Below are 22,448 nucleotides of genomic sequence, written 5' to 3'. Positions count from 1 at the left end.
TCATTTCAACTCTTTCGGCTCGCTCAATCCTTTCCGCTCGACTATTTATTGGTGGAAACACAAGTATGCAGTTTACTCTTGCGAGTTGAACGGAGTCCTTAATGGGTCCGCTCCGCTCGCGGTGGAAAACCGGCTATTTGTTCATTCGATACTCGTAACGCCATCTATGACATTAAATGAGAAACTCCTAAATACTCGCTTCTGTTAGTTACAGCACGCAGTTTTTTCTTCCTCCTGAAAAGTTACTTCTTTTACACTTACGAGGTTTTCACTCTAAGCCGTCGATATTTAATAATGTGTGTGTGTATATATAGATTTAAGAATGTATTAATATTATATTTCTGGTGTCCTAATAAATAAATAAATAAATAAATCTAAATATGCAAAAGTTCTTTTTCTTTCTACATCCACGCGCGAACAGCATAAAAATAAATAAAAATCTGTTTTAGAATGTAAAGCCCTTTCATATGATACTTGATATAGTTATCTTACTTTGAAAATTAAAATACTAATTATTTCTTCATGGACATAATATTTTATGTCGTTTCATTCTGAGAGGAGATGGGTTAATCATGATAATGATGATAAAGACTAAGAAATAGTTATTTGTTCAACAAGATAGCAATCTTCATTTTTGTCGCGAGTGCCTAGTTTGAACCCCGAGCGGGTGAAGGAGTCTACAATACAAGTGTAAATTAAAAATTTATAACACCCCCGACAAGTGAAGGTTGCAGTAACTAGAAAAGAGCTGGTAACTTTCAAACGGCTGAACCGATTTTCTTGGATTATAGCTAAGAACACTATCGATCAATCCACCTTTCAAACAAAAAGAACTAAATTAAAATCGGTTCACCCGTTTAGGCGCTACGATGCCACAGACAGATACACAGATACACACGTCAAACTTATAACACCCCTCTTTTTGGGTCGGGGGCTAAAAATTAGAATCCTGCGTGTAGTAGGTACCTAAGGGTTTCAAAGCCACAAGAAACATTAAACTTTGCTATCGTTTGAGATACATACAACTTTTCACCTCACTAAAGGCGAAAGTTTGTGTGTATGTGTGTGTGTATGTTTGTTACTTCTTCACGCAAAAACCACTGGACGGATTTGGATGAAATTCAGAATGGAGATAGATAATATCCTGGATTGGCACATAGGCTACTTTTTATCCCGGAAAATCAAAGAGTTCCCACGGGATTTCGAAGAACCTAAATCCACGCGGACGAAGTCGCGGGCGTCAGCTAGTTACTCATAAAGGCGAACGTGTATTTGTTTGTAAGTTTGTCCTTCAATCACGGAGCAACGGACGACGTAATTTTTTGCATGGGTATAGTTAAAGACCTGGAGAGTGACATAGCTGCTTTTTATCCCGGAAAATTCAAAAGTTCCCATGGGATTTTCAAAATCTAAATCCACGCGGACATCAGCTACCTAGGTAACAAGTGTAAATTAAAAATTTATAACACCCCCGACGATCCAAAGTATTTGAGTTTTCAGAAACATCAATTTCAAATAAATAATTATGTATTTAGGCAACGTCCATCTTGACAGCTTGACATTTGTCTATTGACATAATATTATGAACCTAACGGTTATCTAACCTTCTTTTCTACAAGAAAACTAGAAAAGAGCTGATAACTCTTAAACGGCTGAACCGATTTTTTTAGATTATAGCTAAGAACACTCTCGATCAAGCCACCTTTCAAACAAAAAAAAACTAAATTAAAATCGGTTCATTCGTTTAGGTGCTACGATGCCTCAGACAGATACACAGACACACAGATATACAGATACACACGTCAAACTTATAACACCCCTCTTTTTGGGTCGGGGGTTAAAAATAGAATAAGTGTAATTCCTTGTGCAATGAAAGCCGTATTACTTTTTTTCGGTTTCTAAACGGAATCGTACCAGAACCATCGAATGATACGCTAAATCGCTTGGTGGCATGGCTTTGCCGGTAGGGTGTTAACTAGCCACGGCCGAAGCCTCACACCAGACCAGAGACAATTAAGAAATCATAAATTCTTAAATTGTCCCCACCGGGAATCGAACCTGAAACCTGCCACTTATAAGACCACAGCGTCGACCACTGTGCCGGGGAGGTACCATTTACTGAGTAGGTACCTACCATCTCGTAAAATGAAAATGTACTTTTAATTAAAAAAAAACTGGCCAAGTGTGAGTCAGTCTCAGGCACCGAGGGTTCCGTACTCTGGTTTTTTTTTGACATTTTGCACGATAAATCAAAAACTATCATGTTAAAGGTTTTCAGATTTATTTCTGTACTTGTGCTATAAGACCTGCCTACCTGCCAAATTTCATGATTCTAGGTCAACGGGTACCCTATAGGTTTTCTTGACAGAGACGATGGGCGGACACACAGACAGACAGACAACAAAGTGATCCTATAAGGGTTCCGTTTTTCCTTTTGAGGTACGGAACCCTAAAAACTATTAATTTAACCCATTAACGTGGTTAAGTACTAAATTAGGTAATAATTAAGAAAATGATTGTTCGATTTCAACATCAGACGTCGAAAAGTTATAATGTCTACCAGAACGTATTTTTTGTTACTTCTTATAATAATGTGCTCTACCAATTTTGTTAGTAAGTACCTATATTGCGCGCAAAACAAAAAAAAAAAAAAACAACAAGTGTAAATTAAAAATTTATAACACCCTCGACAAGTGAAGGTTACAGTAACTAGAAAAGAGCTGATAACTTTCAAACGGCTGAACCGATTTTCCTAGATTATACCTAAGAACACTCTTGATCAAGCCACCTTTCAAACAAAAAAAACTAAATTAAAATCGGTTCATTAGTTTAGGAGCTACGATGCCACAGACAGATACACAGATACACACGTCAAACTTATAACACCCCTCTTTTTGGGTCGGGGGTTAAAAAGATACCCAACATAGCCCGTTCCATAGCACGCTGAGCGATTTTAGGCTCGGACTCCACCAGAGCGAAGACGAAACGAGAGATTTTAAACAACCAATAGAATTTCGTTATTCCCGCATCTCGTCTCCGCTCTGCTCAGTTGATACCACTGAGCGGAGATGTATCATATCACATCATCACTTTCCATCAGGTGTGATTGTGGTCAAGCGCTTGTCTATCACACTATAATATTATAAAGGAGAAAGTTTGTATGTGTGTGTGTGTATGCTTGTTACTCCTTCACGCAAAAACTATTGAACGGATTGGGCTGAAATTTAGAATGGAGATAGATTATACCCTGGATTAGCACATAGGCTACTTTTTATCCCGGAAAATCAAAGAGTTCCCACGGGAATTTTAAAAACCTACATCCACGCGAACGAAGTCGCGGGCATCAGCTAGTCATAAATAAATCTATGAGTGCCAACAGTTTATCATGTTTCAGGTGCAAGGAAGAAAAAATCTGCAAAGCCATATAATGAGACCAAGTAAGAATATAAGAGTTTGTTTACTTTTTTAGGGTTCCGTACCTCAAGAGGAAAACCGCACCCTTCTAGGATCACTTTACAAGAAAACCTATTAGGGTTAGCCGTTTGAAAGTTATCAGCTCTTTTTAACCGACTTCCAAAAGAGGAGGAGGTTCTCAATTCGTCGGAATCTTTTTTTTTTTAATCTTGTTTTCTTATAGAGGTTTTTGTGTTGGGGGTTTTTAAATTTTGAGTTATGATGATTTCAATTGTTTCAGGCCGAGCTCGAAATACGACAATCCTAACTTCATCCGGGATAGATATCATGGTAACTATTTTTTCTTTTTTTCTATCCCGATACAAGTAAGCCCTTGACTGCGATCTCACCTGGTGGCAAGTGATTGTGCGTAACAGATGATACAGTTCTCTACAGAAAGAGAAATTTCCAAAAATCCGGTAACACGTCGTTTTTTCACTGCTAACCGAAACCCCAAATATTAATTTTCATTGACATAATTTGAAACACAATCCAGTGAGAGTACTAGGTACTCGCACACAATGGGTTCCGTACCATCGTATTTAAGAAATAACATTTTTATTTTCATGGCGGCCATTTTAAATTTTTATTATTTGTTGTTAAAGCTGCAATAGAAATAGGTACACAATCTGTGAAAATTTACGTCTCTAACTATTATGGTTCACGAGATACAGCGGGTGACAGACAGACGGACGGACGGACGAACCTTTGCGTCCCGTTGGATCCTTATAAATGACGAACTTTCATACAATTTTTCATCCCCTATTTCGGTTCCTTACGGATACAATTTCCAATAATCCTTTCTTAGTGAATGCCTACGTTAACAAGTGTAAATTAAAAATTTATAACACCCATCGATGTATAAGGATATGCCATTCCCATATAAATCCGTTTACAAAAATGAGCCTATAAAAAAATAAATATTACGTCATTGAACTCGTCAGTGAATTTGACGCGAGCGTCAACTCTCTATTATTAAAAAGATCAAGGATGGAATGGAGCTGTTTTGTGCAATATTTCGTCAATTTTTTTTTTGCGTTAAAAATATTATTAGTGCAGATATGAGCATGTAATGAATCTAACAAAGAATTTTCACAAATAATATGTAATAATATAAACCATAACCAAAAAAACTTCTGTAGTACGGAACCCTCTATCAATGCGGCAGCTTCGCCGTTGCGGATGCGGATGCCCGCAAAATCGCTAAAATATAACTACGTCATACGTACGACGTATACATACAAAATACACACATCGTTAAATAGTTAAACACATACATAAACATACATAGTTAAATACATAAAAAATACATATAAGCATGTATACACTCAAACATACATGTATAGTTTTCGCGACTTGCAACATCCGCATCCGCGTGACTATCCGCATTGATTAGATGCAGATGTGGATGCCCAAATCAATGCGTAACCTTCACAATTGCGGGTGAGGATGCGAATATCGGAAACATCGCTAGTCTACTAGTACAGATATACATACATAGTAAAACAGTTAATTATATACAAACATACATAGTTAAATACTTACAAACATACAATCATAGTTAAATATATTCATGATCATAAGTAGTCTGTCATACGCGAATAAAAAGTTTTACTTCAAAAAAAATAACACGACTCCATTCTTTCTGTATTCCAATTGTACGATATTTTTGCGGCAAATATTTAATCATAGCAAAATTAAAAATATACCCAGCTTATACGTTAAATTAAATGAGAAAACGATATACTTACGAGTGAAATGTTATTCCATCTTTTTTTTGATGGATTTCCGTACGGTTTTTGCAAGATTTGACCGCACATGACGGCATTTTCGACAGTCAAAAACACGTGCGATACGATAAAGCGTGTGCGGCCGACTGATGCGTGATAAAGAGACTTTTGCCAATTCTCTTTAACTTGTGAGCGCATTTTTTTTCTTCTAAGGGCCTATCCATATACATCGATGATAACACCCCCGACAAGTGAAGTTACAGTAACTAGAAAAGAGCTGCTAACTTTCAAACGGCTGAACCGATTTTCTTGGACTATTCCGCGCCTACGATCCAAAGTATCTGAGTTTTCCAAAACATCATTTTCAAATAAATAATTATGTATCAAGGCAACGGCCATCTTGACAGCTTGACATTTGTCAATTGACATAATATTATGAACCTAACGGTTATGTAACCTTCTTTTCTACAAGAAAACTAGAAAAGAGCTGATAACTCTTAAACGGCTGAACCAATTTTTTTGGATTATAGCTAAGAACACTCTCGATCAAGCCACCTTTCAAACAAAAAAAACTAAATTAAAATCGGTTCATTCGTTTAGGCGCTACGATGCCACAGACAGATACACAGATACACAGATACACACTACACAGATACACACGTCAAACTTATAACACCCCTCTTTTTGAGTCGGGGGTTAAAAAAGAAAGTCTTTGTAGATACAGATTTCCTAATATGTATTTTTTTATAGAACTAGAGGATGCCCGCGACTTCGTCTGCGCGGATGTAGGTTTCTAAGGATCCCGTAGGAACTGTTTAATTTTCCGGGATAAAAAGTTGCCTATGTCAATCACAGAGACGCAAGCTACCTCGGTACCAAACATACAAATCGGATAAGCGGATGGATCTTTAGGAATCCCGTGGGAACTCTTTGATTTTCCGGGATAAAAAGTAGCCTATGTACATCCCCGGGATGTACATAGGCTACTTTTTATCCCGGAAAATCAACTCTGTACCTTTAGTCAGAATCGGTTAAACTGTTGGGCCGTGAAAAGTTAGCAGACAGACAGACAGACACACTTTCGCATTATAATATTAGTATGGATATTAGCCAAGTTTATCATGATGACTAATATTCCCCTTTCCCCTCACACTAAGCGTCAGGCTTGTGCTAGGAGTAGGTACGACAACAGTGCAACGGGCGGGGTTTGAACCGTCGACCTTTTGGATTTCAGTCCGCTCTTTTAATTGTTGAGCTATCCAGGCAATTTTATGTAATTACTTTACTAACCCCCGACCCAAAAATAGGGTGTTATAAGTTTGACGTGTGTATCTCTGTAACTGTATGTGGCATCGTAGCTCCTAAACTAATGAACCGATTTTAATTTAGTTTTTTATTGTTTGAAAGGTGGCTTGATCGAGAGTGTTCTTAGCTATAATCCAAGAAAATCGGTTCAGCCGTTTGAAAGTTATCAGCTCTTTTCTAGTTACTGTAACCTTCACTTGTCGGGGGTGCTATACATTTTTAATTTACACGTGTTTACTTTATAATATCTAGTGTTTCTAGTACTTAAGATAAGGTAGTACCAACTTCCCACTTACCTCATATCATAGCTCGATATATATATTCCGTCATTAGATACTCAAGTACCTACTTGAAATCTATCTATACATATAATAAAATTGTAGAAAAGTGGTGTCTGTACAATGGAAATATATAAAAAAAAGTAGCAGGGGTTCTTATTATATCGATGCCGAACCCGAAATTGTAATTTTTTTTTTGTCTGTTTGTCTGTGTGTTTGTGCACGCTAATACCAGAAACGGCTTATTATACGATGCTACAGACAGATACACAGATACACACGTCAAACTTATAACACCCCTCTTTTTGGGTCGGGGGTTAAAAATGATTTGACTTTGACTATGATCTCTCCTGAAATAGATGAAATATGGAAGCCAATAATGAATGAGTCTTGGGTGAACCGTTTCAAGAAGCCCTTCAATCCAGTGTGGATGGATTACTGCGACCCCTACCATTGCAACGCCTACCACAAACCCGCGTGTGGCTTGAACAGAAGAACAATGCGGTTCAAGTGGTTCCAAAGTAGATGTCATATTCTGTTGAATAATTTGTGTGCCTACTATCGAGGAGCTCTCAGTAAGTTATTCTTTTGATCTAAAAAGCTGACTGACTGACTGACAGATCTGTTACTAAAAGCCGTTCGATCCAGTGTGGATGGATTACTGCGACTAAGTTATTGCAACGCCTACCACAAACCTGCGTGTGGCTTGAACAGAAGAACAATGCGGTTCAAGTGGTTCCAAAGTAGATGTCATGTTCTGTTGAACAATTTGTGTGCCTACTATCGAGGAGCTCTCAGTAAGTTATTCTTTTGATCTAAAAAGCTGACTGACTGACTGACAGATCTGTTACAAAAAGCCGTTCAACCCAGTGTGGATGGATTACTGCGACTTACTATTGCAACGCCTACCACAAACCTGCGTGTGGCTTGAACAGAAGAACAATGCGGTTCAAGTGGTTCCAAAGTAGATGTCATGTTCTGTTGAACAATTTGTGTGCCTACTATCGAGGAGCTCTGAGTAAGTTATTCTTTTGATCTAAAAAGCTGACTGACTGACTGACAGATCTGTTACAAAAAGCCTTTCGACCCAGTGTGGATAGATTACTGCGACTTAAGTTATTGCAACGCCTACCACAAACCTGCGTGTGGCTTGAACAGAAGAACAATGCGGTTCAAGTGGTTCCAAAGTAGATGTCATATTCTGTTGAATAATTTGTGTGCCTACTATCGAGGAGCTCTCAGTAAGTTATTCTTTTGATCTAAAAAGCTGACTGACTGACTGACAGATCTGTTACAAAAAGCCGTTCGACCCAGTGTGGATAGATTACTGCGACTTAAGTTATTGCAACGCCTACCACAAACCTGCGTGTGGCTTGAACAGAAGAACAATGCGGTTCAAGTGGTTCCAAAGTAGATGTCATGTTCTGTTGAATAATTTGTGTGCCTACTATCGAGGAGCTCTCAGTAAGTTATTCTTTTGATCTATATAAAAGGAAAAGCTGACTGACTGACTGACAGATCTGTTACAAAAAGCCGTTCAACCCAGTGTGGATGGATTACTGCGACTTACTATTGCAACGCCTACCACAAACCTGCGTGTGGCTTGAACAGAAGAACAATGCGGTTCAAGTGGTTCCAAAGTAGATGTCATGTTCTGTTGAACAATTTGTGTGCCTACTATCGAGGAGCTCTGAGTAAGTTATTCTTTTGATCTAAAAAGCTGACTGACTGACTGACAGATCTGTTACAAAAAGCCGTTCGACCCAGTGTGGATAGATTACTGCGACTTAAGTTATTGCAACGCCTACCACAAACCTGCGTGTGGCTTGAACAGAAGAACAATGCGGTTCAAGTGGTTCCAAAGTAGATGTCATGTTCTGTTGAACAATTTGTGTGCCTACTATCGAGGAGCTCTCAGTAAGTTATTCTTTTGATCTAAAAAGCTGTCTGACTGACAGATCTGTTACAAAAAGCCGTTTGATCCAGTGTGGATGGATTACTGCGACCTTTATTAACCCCCGACCCATAAAGAGGGGTGTTATAAGTTTGACGTGTGTATCTGTGTGTCTGTGTATCTGTGTATCTGTGTATCTGTGTATGTGGCATCGTAGCTCCTAAACTAATGAACCGATTTCAATTTAGTTTTTTTTTGTTTGAAAGGTAGCTTAATCGAGAGTGATCTTAGCTATAATCTAAAAAAATTGATTCAGCCGTTTAAGAGTTATCAGCTCTTTTCTAGTTTTCTTGTAGAAAAGAAGGTTAGATAACCGTTAGGTTCATAATATTATGTCAATAGACAAATGTCAAGCTGTCAAGATAGACGTTGCCTAAATACATAATTATTTATTTGAAAATGATGTTTTGGAAAACTCAAATACTTTTGATCTATGCATATAAAAGAAAAAACAGACTGACTGACAGATTTATCAATCCACAGCTCAAATTACAGAACGTATCAGGCTGTTTGGCACGCAGATAGTTATTATGACGTAGACGTCCGCTAAAAACAAGGCGGAGCGCAGCGCAGAGCATGCCCGCGAAGTTTTCTAACCGCGTGACACATTACGCGAATTTGTACCAGCTGGAGAATGCGCGAGCACGCGCGGGACTGCGCACGGATGCTCGAGTATCCTCACGGATGCACAATTGATTTCAGATATTACTAGGGGATGCCCGCGGCTTCGCCCGCGTGGATTTTGATTTTTTTAGATCCCATGGGAACTCTTTGATTTTCCGGGATAAAAAGTAGCCTATGTCCTTCCCCAGAATGTATTCCAAGTCTGTACCAAATTTCATTAAAATCGGTTTAGCGGTTGGGCCGTGAAAACGTAGCAGACAGACAGACAGACAGACACACTTTCGCATTTATAATATTAGTATGGATGGATTTCAATGAGGACAATGTCGATAATATTTTGACTGTGAAAAATGCTCTGCGCTGCGCTCCGCCATAAGTGCGCCGGCCCTTAGGGGGTAAAATAAGGGTTTGTGTGTAGTCCTGAGTCCACAAAAAATAATGTGTTCATGAACAAATATAATTATTATTTTCAATTTTTAAAGAATATGTAAACCAAGTGGAGTATCATATGAAAGTGCATTAACTACCTGTACATTCTAAAACAGATTTTTATTTATTTTTATGCATAATAGTTTTTGATTTATCGCGCAAAAAGTCGGGGAAAATACTCGAGTACGGAACCCTCGGTGCGCGAGTCTGACTCGCACTTGGCCGTTTTTTTAAAAAGATTTTCTACTTCACAGAATATGATATAGTGGATACTCAACACTGCTTGAGATACGTAATGTTCTTACGTGTCGGCTGTCCGACAGTCTGCCCCGACATGTTGGACCCAATCTGTGGCGTCAGTTCAGTAGACAACCAAGTCGCGATTTTTATGAATAAATGCACCATGGATCGGGCGAATTGTAGACGCAGGTTTTCGGATGGTAAGTATGGTCCGTTTTTAACCCCTGACCCAAAAAGAGGGGTGTTATAAGTTTGACGTGTGTATCTGTGTGTCTGTGCATCTGTGTATCTGTCTGTGGCATCGTAGCTCCTAAACTAATGAACCCATTTTGATTTAGTTTTTTTTGTTTGAAAGGTGGCTTGATCGAGAGTGTTCTTAGCTATAATCCAAGAAAATCGGTTCATCCGTTCGAAAGTTATTAGCTCTTTTCTAGTAATTGTAACCTTCACTTGTCGGGGGTGTTATAAATTTTTAATTTACACTTGTTTCTTGTTAGTCCATTCATTTGGTGCTCAAAAATGGGCTTATCTGGAAAGTTTTCCAGGAGTTTTGCAAATTGGTGGTTTTATAGATTTTGACGTGCTCTTTCTGAATTTTCATTTTGCCACCTGGTATCTTTGCCGCTCGCGCTGCCATCTTGGAAAAATGGCGTCCAAAAACAGTTTGAAAACACGAAAGAAAGAGCACGTCAAAATCTATAAAACCAGCAATTTGCAAGATTCCCGGAAAACTTTACATCTAAAACTACCAAATGACTGGACTAAGAGAGAGCCAGCGCGTGCCAGACCTACGTTATTGTATAAAAGCTGAAAGTTTCTCTGCGTATTGTCCCCAACACAGGGAGGAACGATCAGCGACTATGAAGTTTGGATCATGGTAGCTTTGCGAGATAACAGGTAAGTAATAAAGGTGTATAAAATCTTACGTCAAAGTATAAAGTCATTTTTTTTTCTTCGGAATAGTTCTAGAAATCTTGTCATGCATTCCTCCCTGTGTTGGGGACAATACGCAGAGAAACCTTTAGCTTTTATAAAATAACAAAGCTCTGGCACGCGCTGGCTCTTAGTCCATTAGTTTTGGATTGATGGTGATGGTGAATAATGAAAATTTTATTTTATTTTACAGAATTCCGAAAAGTGGACATGAAAATTTGCGAAGCACTCCTAATTAATTTAATTTAATTAGTTTAATTTCTAAAATACATAACTATCACCTACCTAGGTATATGTACGATTTCTTTGGAAATAAAAAACCTGTAATTAGTGCTTATAACGCGTATTTATTTTCATCCTTTAGTTATTAGGCTTCATTAAAATATTAAAATAAAATAAAAATAAAATAAAATATTAGTAAAACGTACGTAGATATATTATATCCCCTAAGTATTATACATAGGTACCTCAACGCGTTCCTAAGATAAAGGATCTCGACAGACAGATGTAGGTACGCACAACGAAGTGATCCTAAAAGGGTTCCTTTTTCGTTTTGACGTACGGAACCTTAAAAACAAGTGCTAACCACCCGCAGACAGACAGACGGACGGGCGGACGGACGGACGGACGGACGGACGGACGGACGGACGGACGGATGGACCACCCGCAGACAGACAGACGGACGGACGGACGGACAGACAGACAGACAGACAGTGATCCTATAAGGGTTTCGGTTTTCCTTTTGAGGTACGGAACCCTCAGTGCGCGAGTCTGATTCGCACTTGGCCGGTTTTTATAAAATACTAGCTGACGCCCGCGACTTCGTCCGCGTGGATTTAGGTTTTTCGAAATCTCGTGGGAACTCTTTGGTTTTCCGGGATAAAAAGTAGCCTATGTGCTAATCCAGGATATTATCTATTTCCATTCCGAATTTCAGCCAAATCCGTTGTTACGGTATTGTATTAGTCTGTGTAATATCCTAACGTCATCTGTCACTTGTCACATACTTGTCACTTGTCACCTATCGCTGTCTTGATACAATGTCTGTCTGTGTCGTGTGAATGGAAATAAAATCAAATCCAAGAGCATCCATCTTTTATTTGTAACACACCAATGAAATATGGTGCCAGAAGTGGGATCACAATAAAGAAAAACAATGCAGGACGAAGATTTTGTGAACACAAAGCCTAGAAGACCACCAGGTCACAGCGAGTCGTCAACCAGCCACGCCATGACGCCATTGCCAGTAGGCATGACCCTGCCGCCGTTCATCGTTGAAGGTAACAACGTCCCATTGCTATGGAAAAAATGGCTCACACGACTGAAAGTCTATTTAAAGGCAAATAATTTAGATGAAGCCGAAGATGCACGTAAAACAGCCATTCTCTTGCAATTCATCGGATCAGATTGTCTGGAAATTTTTTACTCATTTGACCTAGATATCGAAAAAGTTAGTTTTGGCGATCTCTGTAACAAATTTACACAGTATTTCACTCCGAAAATAAACGTCACGATAGAAAGGCATAAATTATTTAGCAGGAAACAACTACCAAATGAATCTATAGACACCTATGTCACGGATCTAAAAAATTTAAGTCACACTTGTGAATTTGGTGACATACGTGAAAGCTTGCTCAGAGACATATTTAGCTGGAACTGCAACAACACTTACTATAAAGAAAGGATTCTAATTGAAAAACCGAACACCCTAGAGGAGGCAATAAACATAGCCAAGCGCTGTGAGTCTACTAAACAACAAGCAAAAGCATTGGAAGACGCATCATTACATTTCATAGGACGCGTGTCAAGATCACCAAGTCGCAGAGACTCTTCCCATAGAAACAGGTCCAGACACCAGTCACAGCAAACACGTCAACGCACACCATCAACGTCAAGTCAGAGGAATACATCATGTGGTCGGTGCGGTCAGGTACATAGATTCAAGTGCCCAGCTCAAGGTGTCAAGTGCAGAAAGTGTAATAAGTCCAATCATTTCGCTCAGTTTTGCCGTTCACATCAAGTAAAAGTAGTCAATTGTGAAAATCAGTCTGTAAATAATGAATCTTTGTTTTATGTTGGTTCTGTCTACTGTATACAGGATGATAAGTCTAATTTGTCAAAACCTTGGAATATTGATCTATGTATAAACCAAATACAGGTAAATTTTTTATTAGACACTGGAGCAGACACAAATATTCTATCCATTCACACATACAACTCATTAAATCTGCCACTTTCCAACATACACAAAAGTAAGAACACACTTTCTACATACAGTGGAGAAATTATCCCTCTGGTAGGTCAATGCAATTTGTCAGTGATTCATAAAAATAAGTCATATACAGTTAACTTTCATATTGTCGACATGAAAAGTCAAAATATTATAGGTAGGGATACCTGTAAAACTTTAAATTTAGTAAGAAAAATTAATAGTGTTTCTTTCCAGAATTTAACATGTCAAGATATAGTTGATACAAATAAGGACTTGTTTGAAGGTTTAGGTTGTCTAACAGATTTTCAATGCGAACTAACCTTGAAGCCTAATGCAACTCCATCTATAGAGGCATGCAGAAGGGTTCCATTCTGTCTTCATCAACCACTAAAACAAGAGCTACAATCTATGGAAAAAAGTGGAGTCATACAACGAGTTGAAGAGCCTACTGAATGGGTAAGCGCTCTAGTCTTAACCTCAAAAAAGAATGGTAAATTACGTCTGTGCATTGATCCTAGAAAGCTAAATCAGTCAATTTTAAGATCACATTTCCAATTTCCAACCTTAGATGAAATTAAATCTAGTCTTGCTGGAGCTCAGTATTTTTCAACATTAGATGCCAATAAAGGCTATTGGATGCTCAAGTTGTCAGAAGCTTCTTCTAAGCTCTGTACATTTATTACACCTTTTGGACGATATAGATTCACTAGGTTACCCTTTGGTATTAATGCAGCTCCAGAAATATTTCATAGAGAAATGATAAAAAGATTTGGTGATATTGAAGGTGTTAAAATTATGATGGATGATTTTCTTATTTATGGTAGAACTGTAGAAGAACATAATCAACGGTTACAAAAAGTCTTAGAAAGAGCACGTCAAATTAATGTAAAATTTAACAAAGAAAAGTCTGTGTTTTGTCAAAAAGAAGTCAAATATTTAGGCCATATATTTAGTGAAGAAGGTGTACAAGTTGATAAGTCTAGAGTAAAAGCTATTTGTAACATGCCAAGTCCTAAAAATATAACAGATCTTCAAAGATTCCTAGGTATGGTCAATTATCTTAGTCCATTTATTAAAAATTTGTCACAGCAAATAAGTCATTTGCGAGCACTTTTATCAAAAAATACTGAATGGTATTGGTCAGAGCACCATGAGTCTCAATTGAATAATATTAAAAAAGTTATTTGTTCAACACCTGTCTTAACATACTATGACCCTAAAAAGGAAATAATTTTATCTGTAGACGCATCGAAGGATGCCATGGGGGCAGTGTTATCCCATGACAAGCAACCCATTGCGTATTCATCTGCTTCTCTAAGTAAAATACAACAGTCCTACTCGCAGATAGAGAAAGAACTACTAGCTGTCCTCTTTGGTTGTACTAAGTACCACCAATACATATATGGTCATAACATAACAGTGGAGACAGACCACAAACCTCTCATAACTCTTTTCAAAAAAGCTCTATATGACATTCCCCCAAGATTGCAAAGAATCATGCTTAGATTGCAGCCGTATGATCTAACTGTTGTATACAAGCCTGGTCGTTACTTATATATTGCAGATACTTTGTCTAGAGCAGCATTAAGTGAAACTTGTTTGTCAGAAGTTGATCAAGATATAGATTTACATGTCAATATAATAATGTCTAATTTGTCAGTCAGTCCAGAGAAATTAAAAGAAATTCAAGAGTCTACAGTCCAAGATCAAACATTAAGTCAAATAATTCAATATTGTCACAACGGATGGCCTGAACATAAGCGTTCAGTTAGTCAGTCAGTCAAATCTTATTATAGTCTCAAAGATCAAATATATGTCATTGATAATGTTGTCTTCAAATCTAACTGCATTATAATCCCAGAGTCAATGAGAGAGTATATATTAAAACTAATTCATTCTGCCCATCAAGGTATAAACAGCTCAATCCGTCTAGCAAAAACTACAGTCTTTTGGCCAAATATGCAAAATGACATAGAAAAATATATAGGTCAATGTAACATTTGTCTATCTTACCGTCGAAATAATAGTAAAGAACCAATTATGCAACATGAGTATGAAAACATACCATGGTACAAAATTGGTATAGATATTTTTGAATTTGAACGAACTAAATACTTAATGGTAGTTGACTATTATTCAAAGTATATAGAACTTGCCAAGTTAACATCAGGCTATTCAGCTAGCCAAGTAATTACACATTTAAAGTCAATATTGGCCCGTCATGGAATTTGCAGGATTGCAATAACAGACAATGGCCCCCCGTTTAATAGCAAAGAGTTTAAGTTATTCACTCAAGAATGGGACATAGAACACATAACTTCTAGTCCATACTTAAGTAGATCAAATGGTTTAGTTGAAAGGACTATTGGAACTATAAAAAATATGTTAATTAAGTGTAAAACTGACAAATCTGATATGTATTTAGCATTACTTTTGTACAGAAATACCCCTAAACAAAGTCAATATTCACCAGCAGAGCTGTGTATGTCTAGACAACTGCGTACAGTAGTTCCTACTGGAAAAGAAAACTTGCTACCTAAGCTTTGTGATATGACTAAAATAAAGAAATTAAATGAAAAACAAAAGTCATACACAAAATTTTATTATAATAAACATACAAAAATGCTTAAACCATTACATGTAGGTGATAAAATCTTATTTAAACACAAACCTGAACACAAAAAATGGGTTCCTGGAGTTATTATCCAGATAGGTCCTGAACCTAGAAGTTATCTAATAAATAGTGAACTAGGACAGTTTAGGAGAAACCGTCAGTTTATCATTAAACAGTCAGTACACACATAATATCATTTTCCACAGCACACAACACAGTCACTATACCTATAAAGATGTAAACAAAATGAAATTGTTATTTGTTAGTAAGTTTGTTAGTATTTCAATTATTTAAAGATGTAAACAAAATGTTAGTATTTAAATTATTTTTCAGGAAAGGTAAAGGTTCAAAAAACAAATGTCAATTTTAGTAGTAGTCTGTCAATGTATCGAGAAAGGCAAAGGTTGTAAACCATGCAGCCTGGATAGTCATAAGTGATTTTCTTGTGGTGTTATAAAAAATAATGTTGTACTTGTACTATGTATATACTTGTGTTTATAAAATATAAAAAATCTGTCGTTGTCATAATAATAAAATTGTTAACAGTTAGTACCTAGTGTTAAAAAAAAAAAAAAAAAAAAAAAGGGAGATGTTACGGTATTGTATTAGTCTGTGTAATATCCTAACGTCATCTGTCACTTGTCACATACTTGTCACTTGTCACCTATCGCTGTCTTGATACAATGTCTGTCTGTGTCGTGTGAATGGAAATAAAATCAAATCCAAGAGCATCCATCTTTTATTTGTAACACACCAATGAAATATCCGTCCAGTAGTTTTTGCGTGAAGGAGTAACAAACATACACACACACACACACACACACACACACACACACACATACAAACTTTCGCCTTTGTAATATTAGTGTGAAGTGTGATAGTGTGATAGCATGTTACCCAGACCTTTACCAGGAACCTATTGACACCTCATTCATCAAAATCGGCCAAATAGTTTAGGCGCTACGGTGGAACACACAGAATTTGGATACTAACATACATACATAGTACATACATACACTGCTAAAATCATAACCCTTCCTTTTGGCTTTGGCGCAGTCGGGTAAAAATGGATCGTGCTGTTGTACTTTTAGCTTTGCATAACAGGAGTTTTACTTTGCTGTTAACTTTATCGGTTGTTTAAAAATTAAAACACGGTCGGCTGATTTTAATCATGAATTATCGTTAACAAAATATTATTCCAGTTGGAGCAACTAATAAACTAAATGGTTGGATTACTGCCAGCCACAAAAAAATTGCCTTTTTTTAAAGAAAAATGAAAGGAATTTTGTGTATTTTATTTGGTAAGAATTGGTTTCTTTATATTTTAACCAGCTGACGCTCGCGACTTCGTCCGCGTGGATTTAGGTTTATCGAAATCCCGTGGGAAATCTTTGATTTTCGGGGATAAAAAGTTCAGGATATTATCTATCTCCATTCCACAGCCAAATCCGTCCAGTAGTTTTTGCGAGAAGGAGTAACAAACATACACACACACATACACACAAACTTTCGCCTTTATAATATAAGTGTGATACGATGTTGAATAAGCAATTTTTTTAAAGTAATAAAATTGGATAGAATCAGGCGTTACTTTGCGGAAGTTCATGTTTAGCAAGAAACAGTTAAAAATTATTTTGCTATAATCCGCTATCAATAATTTGTTGGCGGATTATAGCAAAATAATTTTTAACTGTTTCTTGCTAGTAATAAAATTGTTTTTATAAGCAAGTAAGTATAAGTAATAGATGGACAAACAACATCAAACGAGTGGGAGGGAGCCGCTGGATTCAGGCGGTGCAAGAGTGTGCCATGTGGAAGTGCCTACAAGAGAGCTATGTGATATTGTCCAGTAGTGGACGTCTATTGGTTGATGATGATGAATGGAAGGGGTCACTATCCTCAGAAATGAGAAAGCTAAGAAGCCGCTAGGTACTGCTTCTTCTTAGTGCTTAATTATTAACTAACCGACTTCAAAAAAGGAGAAGGTTTTCTACGACTGTATACTTTTAAATTTTCATAGTGCAATACATAACTGAATCCAGTTTCAAAAGCACTCTCAGCCAAAGAGAAAGAATAAAAATACTAAGACACAAAATAAAAGAAGAAATACGTTCAAAAACTAATAGGTCAAGTCTTATAAGCCCTTTGGACATTGAAGATTCTTCAATAGAAGATTTAGATTATAAGTTAAACGAACGTTTACCGATTACCCCCATAATCGAAAATACAGTTAAATACAAATCTCGCGGGCTAACAACTGTCAAGTTTGACAGCAAAATTGGCGGGAAAGCGGCCATAGACAAATCTCAAGATGGCGGCGCAGGCAAAGAGAATAAAACACTCGGCCAATTACGTTCCCAAAAAAGGATTCAGAAAAAAGTTCGCGTTAGAAAACCTTTAGAGATTTTTTATAGACGGATTTATAATAAGGAACTGTTTGAGCAACATTTGGATTGGGTGCATTGTCAAGATATTATTACGCCATTTCTCACTGGCGCCATGGTTAATTTAAGCAATCTGAAAGCGAAGAGAACGAATGATCCTACTGTTGTACGGTAAGTTTTTAACCCCCGACCCAAAAAGAGGGGATAAGTTTGACTTGTGTATCTGTGTATCTGTCTGTGGCAACGTAGCTCCTAAACTAATGAACCGATTTTAATTTAGTTTTATTGTTTGATAGGTGGCTTGATCGAGAGTATTCTTAGCTATAATCCAAGAAAATCAGTTCAGCCGTTTAAAAGTTATCAGTTTTTTTCTAGTTACTGTAACCTTCACTTGTCGGGGGTGTTATAAATTTTTAATTTACACTTGTATTTATTTTGAAGAAGTATATTTTTTTTAAAGAACCATTCTAATCATGACTAATAATCCCCTTTCCCCTCCAATTAAGTGTAAAGCTTGTGCCAGGAGTGGGACCGACAATAGTGCAACGGGTGGAGTTTGAACCGCCGACCTTTCGGAATTCAGTCCGCTCCTCAACCGTTGAGCTAACGAGTCTCATAATGCGCGCAAAGAAAGATTTTAATCCAATCTGAAGACTGAAGTTTCAACATGGTGGCTTGCGCAGGTCATAGACTAAATTAAAGATTACGTAAATAGACAATCCCGGCTGAGGGCGGAGGTCTATGATCTGTTTTTATTTTTTGAACAATATGCAGTCTTACATCTTGTGTCCACATTGCGAGCACTATAGACATTAATTTACAACGTAGATTTGGATAATCGTAAAAAAAAAACCGGTCAAGTTGAAGTCGGACTCGCACTCGAAAGGTTCCGTAGCATCGTACAGGATATATATATATATATAACACTTCGATGTCAAATGTGATTTAGTAAACTACATATTTTTTCATGAACACATTTTTTTTGTGATGTAACCATACCGTTTTCGGGGTTTTCCTTTATTTGTGCTATAAGGGCCGGCGCACATATGGCGGAGCGCAGCGCAGAGCTTGCCCGTGAAGTTTTCTAATCGCGTGAATTTGCACCAGATAATGCGCATACACGCGCGGAACTGCGCGCGGATGCGCGATTATCCGCACGGATGCGCAATTGATTTTAGATATTATTTCAATGAAGATAATGGCGATAATATTTTGACTTTGAAAAATGATCTGCGCTGCGCGTCGCCATACGTGCCCCGGCCCTAAGAACTACCTACCTGCCTTTCATGACTCTAGGTCAACGGGCAGTAACCTATAGGTTTTCTTGACAAACTTGGATACGACAGACAACAAAATGATCCTATTAGGGTTCCTTTTTTCCTTTGAGGTATAGAAGCCTAAAAATTGAACTCAAAAACCTTTATGTGGCCAGTATAGCATCGAGGCGGGCCTCCACTTCGCGCACCTCGCAGCCCCGTCGCCTGCCTGTTCGCTACCGACATTCCCTTTCCCCTCGCCAACCTAGCGCCCCTCGGGGGTGAGACACCAAGACGTATATATGGAAGACAGTCCGTTCCTAATGGCTGAATCCCGCACACCGACGCGGCGGATCTGAGTCGCGTGATTATTTCGTTTTGTTCGATATAAGTTGTTTTTTCCGACTAATACAGTGTTTTTATAAGCTTGCACGGGTCTTTTATTACTTACCCTATACCAGTTAATATGTTTAAACGATTTTGCAGGCTCATCTCACTCCTTAATGTGAACACGACGACCTATGGCAGGGATGATGTGTACGCCATTTTGTATCAGATCAGCCAACTAAAATTACGCTTCTTTCAATGGGACGTCTCTTCGATAAAGATGTTGTTTAACGTTATCATTAAACGTAAGATTATTAATTTAAGATTATAATATTACTAGAGGATGCATGCGGCTTCGCCCGCGTGGATTTCGGTTTTTTTTAAATCCTGTAGGAACTCTTTGATTTTCCAGGATAAAAAGTAGTCTATGTCCTTCACCGAGATGTACCCCAAGTCAGTACCAAACATTAAAATCGGTTTAGCGGTTGGGCCGTGAAAACGTAGCAGACAGACAGACAGACACACTTTCGCATTTATAATATTAGTATGGATAGTATGGATTTGAGTCTTAGATGAAGAGCTGTTATTGAGTTATTTTGACTAATTTTTATTCATAAATGTTGCTATTTTCGAGTCATAAATGGGGCTGTTTTGAGTCATAAATGGGGCCAATTTTGAGTCATTAATATCCACTGTAAATATAGTTATTTTGAGTCATAAACGCATGTCACAAATGAGCCGATTTTTAGTAATAAATGGGTCTGGTTTTGAGTTATATTTAATGAGTGTGTTTTTAGGGTATAAATTGGGCTGTTTTTGAGTCGTAAATGAGGCTAATTTTGAGCTTAGAGCTCTCTTAAAATAACCCTATTTTTCTTTGATCTTACATCACCATAGCTTAAATTTAACACATCATCTATTCAGGATCAAATCAAGATTGTCCTTCAAAATGTTTGTTTCAGAGAAAATTCACACATTCGGCAGCCTAAAGAGGGGGTTACGCGAGCTGTTCAGCAAGTGGCAGCTGGACTTCAGCAACACCACCACGCTGCTGCGGCAAGCGAGGATCTTCCGACCACCCTGTGTGTACACCGCTACTTTTGACGGTAAGTGACTACTCGAGCTTGCATGCAGCATGTTTTACCACACAGATTTGCCTTATTTGGCGGATTATCACACTAATATTATAAAGGCGAAAGTTTGTATGTGTGTGTGTGTGTTTGTGTATGTTTGTTACTCCTTCACGCAAAAACTACTGGATGGATTTGGCTGAAATTTGGAATGAAGATAGATGGTATCCTGGATTAGCACATAAGCTACTTTTTATCCCGGAAAATCAAAGAGTTCCCACGGGATTTCGAAAAACCTAAACCACGCGGGCGAAGTCGCGGGCATCGGCTAGTCTAAAATAAATTGTGCATCCGTGCGGATACTCGCGCATCCGCGCGCAAACCCGCGCGTGCTCGCGCAATTTCTGGTACAAATTCGCGTAATAATATGTTACGCGATTGAAAACTTCACGGGCATGCTCTGCGCTGCGCTCCGCCATATGTGCGCCGGCCCTTAGAGTTTGAATTAAGGTGCCCAAGATCAGTAGAGCGTACTTTGTTCAAACTTAAGACGGTGATATAAAAAGATAGAGATATTAATGATTTGTCTCGTGTTAGTGCCGAAATTCCCGCTGCATCATCACCCTGTGGACATCCATTGTTGGACATAGGCCTTCCCTATAGAGCGCCACCACACCCGGTCCTCATCCTTCCTCATCCAGCCACTTCCCGCCAGCCGCTTTATATCGTCGGTCCATCGTGCTGGAGGGCGTCCCACACTACGCTTGCTTAAACGCGGTCTCCACTCACTTTCCGGCTCCAACGGCCATCGCCTCACTGGTCTCTATCCCACTGGATAGAGACCCTTATATTTTCGGAGTCGCTTGTAGGTACAATATAATATTATGGCGCTTACATCGCGCTGATACTATACGGTTATAGAGTTCGTCTTTGATTTATTTTGTGTTTCTTCTTTCTAGGTTCAACAAAATCACCAAAAGTGACGAAATATCCGAAGAAAAACGAAAAACCTACGACGGTTTGTGAATACGACGAAGAAGATTGTAAAGATTGATAGATTTAATTTATCAATGGTTTTTGTTATACATACTTACTGAAATAAATATAATTCATACCTCTAACGTTTAATTTTTTTCTTGAATAGATACCTAGTTCGACAACCACACAATATATCAATACTGATCTCTACTCTTTACTTGAAAGGGTCCAGTTTAAGAAATTAGCTCTAGTATCGACTAATGTGTCAGAATTAGTCGATACTACAGCTAATTTCTTAACCTGGACCCTTTCAAGTAAAGATTTTTATCATCGATGATTTTTATATAAACCTGTGAGGATGATACTGCCACTGTCGCAATTGAAAATGCCATAAGCCTATGCTGTCGTATTAGTTCAACAAGTGTAAATTAAAAATTTATAACACCCCCGACAAGTGAAGGTTACAGTAACTAGAAAAGACCGAAAAGACCTGATAACTTTCAAACGCCTGAACTGATTTTCTTGGACTATTCCGCGCCTACGATCTAAAGTATCTGAGTTTTCCAAAACATCATTTTCAAATAAATAATTATGTATTTAGGCAACGTCCATCTTGACAGCTTGACATTTGTCAATTGACATAATATTATGAACCTAACGG

General features: G+C 37.9%; 1 protein-coding gene across 1 annotated transcript; it reads left to right on the top strand.

Annotated features, from left to right (window-relative positions):
• The first annotated feature begins 2,421 nt into the window (after nucleotides 1-2,421).
• Nucleotides 2,422-21,930, top strand: LOC123879310. The gene is made up of 9 exons (XM_045926954.1): nucleotides 2,422-2,613; nucleotides 3,395-3,437; nucleotides 3,695-3,744; nucleotides 7,126-7,341; nucleotides 10,028-10,213; nucleotides 17,793-18,327; nucleotides 19,899-20,044; nucleotides 20,702-20,845; nucleotides 21,769-21,930. The coding sequence occupies exons 1-9, from the start codon at nucleotides 2,553-2,555 to the stop codon at nucleotides 21,861-21,863; spliced, it is 1,476 nt and encodes a 491-aa protein (XP_045782910.1). The 5' UTR covers nucleotides 2,422-2,552; the 3' UTR covers nucleotides 21,864-21,930.
• Nucleotides 21,931-22,448: the final 518 nt, after the last annotated feature.

This window comes from Maniola jurtina, chromosome 28 (assembly GCF_905333055.1).
Source record: "Maniola jurtina chromosome 28, ilManJurt1.1, whole genome shotgun sequence".
In the NCBI taxonomy this organism is placed as follows: Eukaryota; Metazoa; Arthropoda; class Insecta; order Lepidoptera; family Nymphalidae; genus Maniola; species Maniola jurtina.
This window is presented reverse-complemented; position numbering and strand designations above follow the sequence as displayed.

Excerpts from the sequence above, each read along its gene's own strand:
- LOC123879310 (XM_045926954.1), top strand. The coding sequence starts at position 2,553 with ATGTCTACCAGAACGTATTTTTTGTTACTTCTTATAATAATGTGCTCT. Across the intron at positions 20,045-20,701 it reads GTTTAACGTTATCATTAAAC|AGAAAATTCACACATTCGGC; the intron begins GTAAGATTATTA and ends TGTTTGTTTCAG. Across the intron at positions 20,846-21,768 it reads GTACACCGCTACTTTTGACG|GTTCAACAAAATCACCAAAA; the intron begins GTAAGTGACTAC and ends TCTTCTTTCTAG.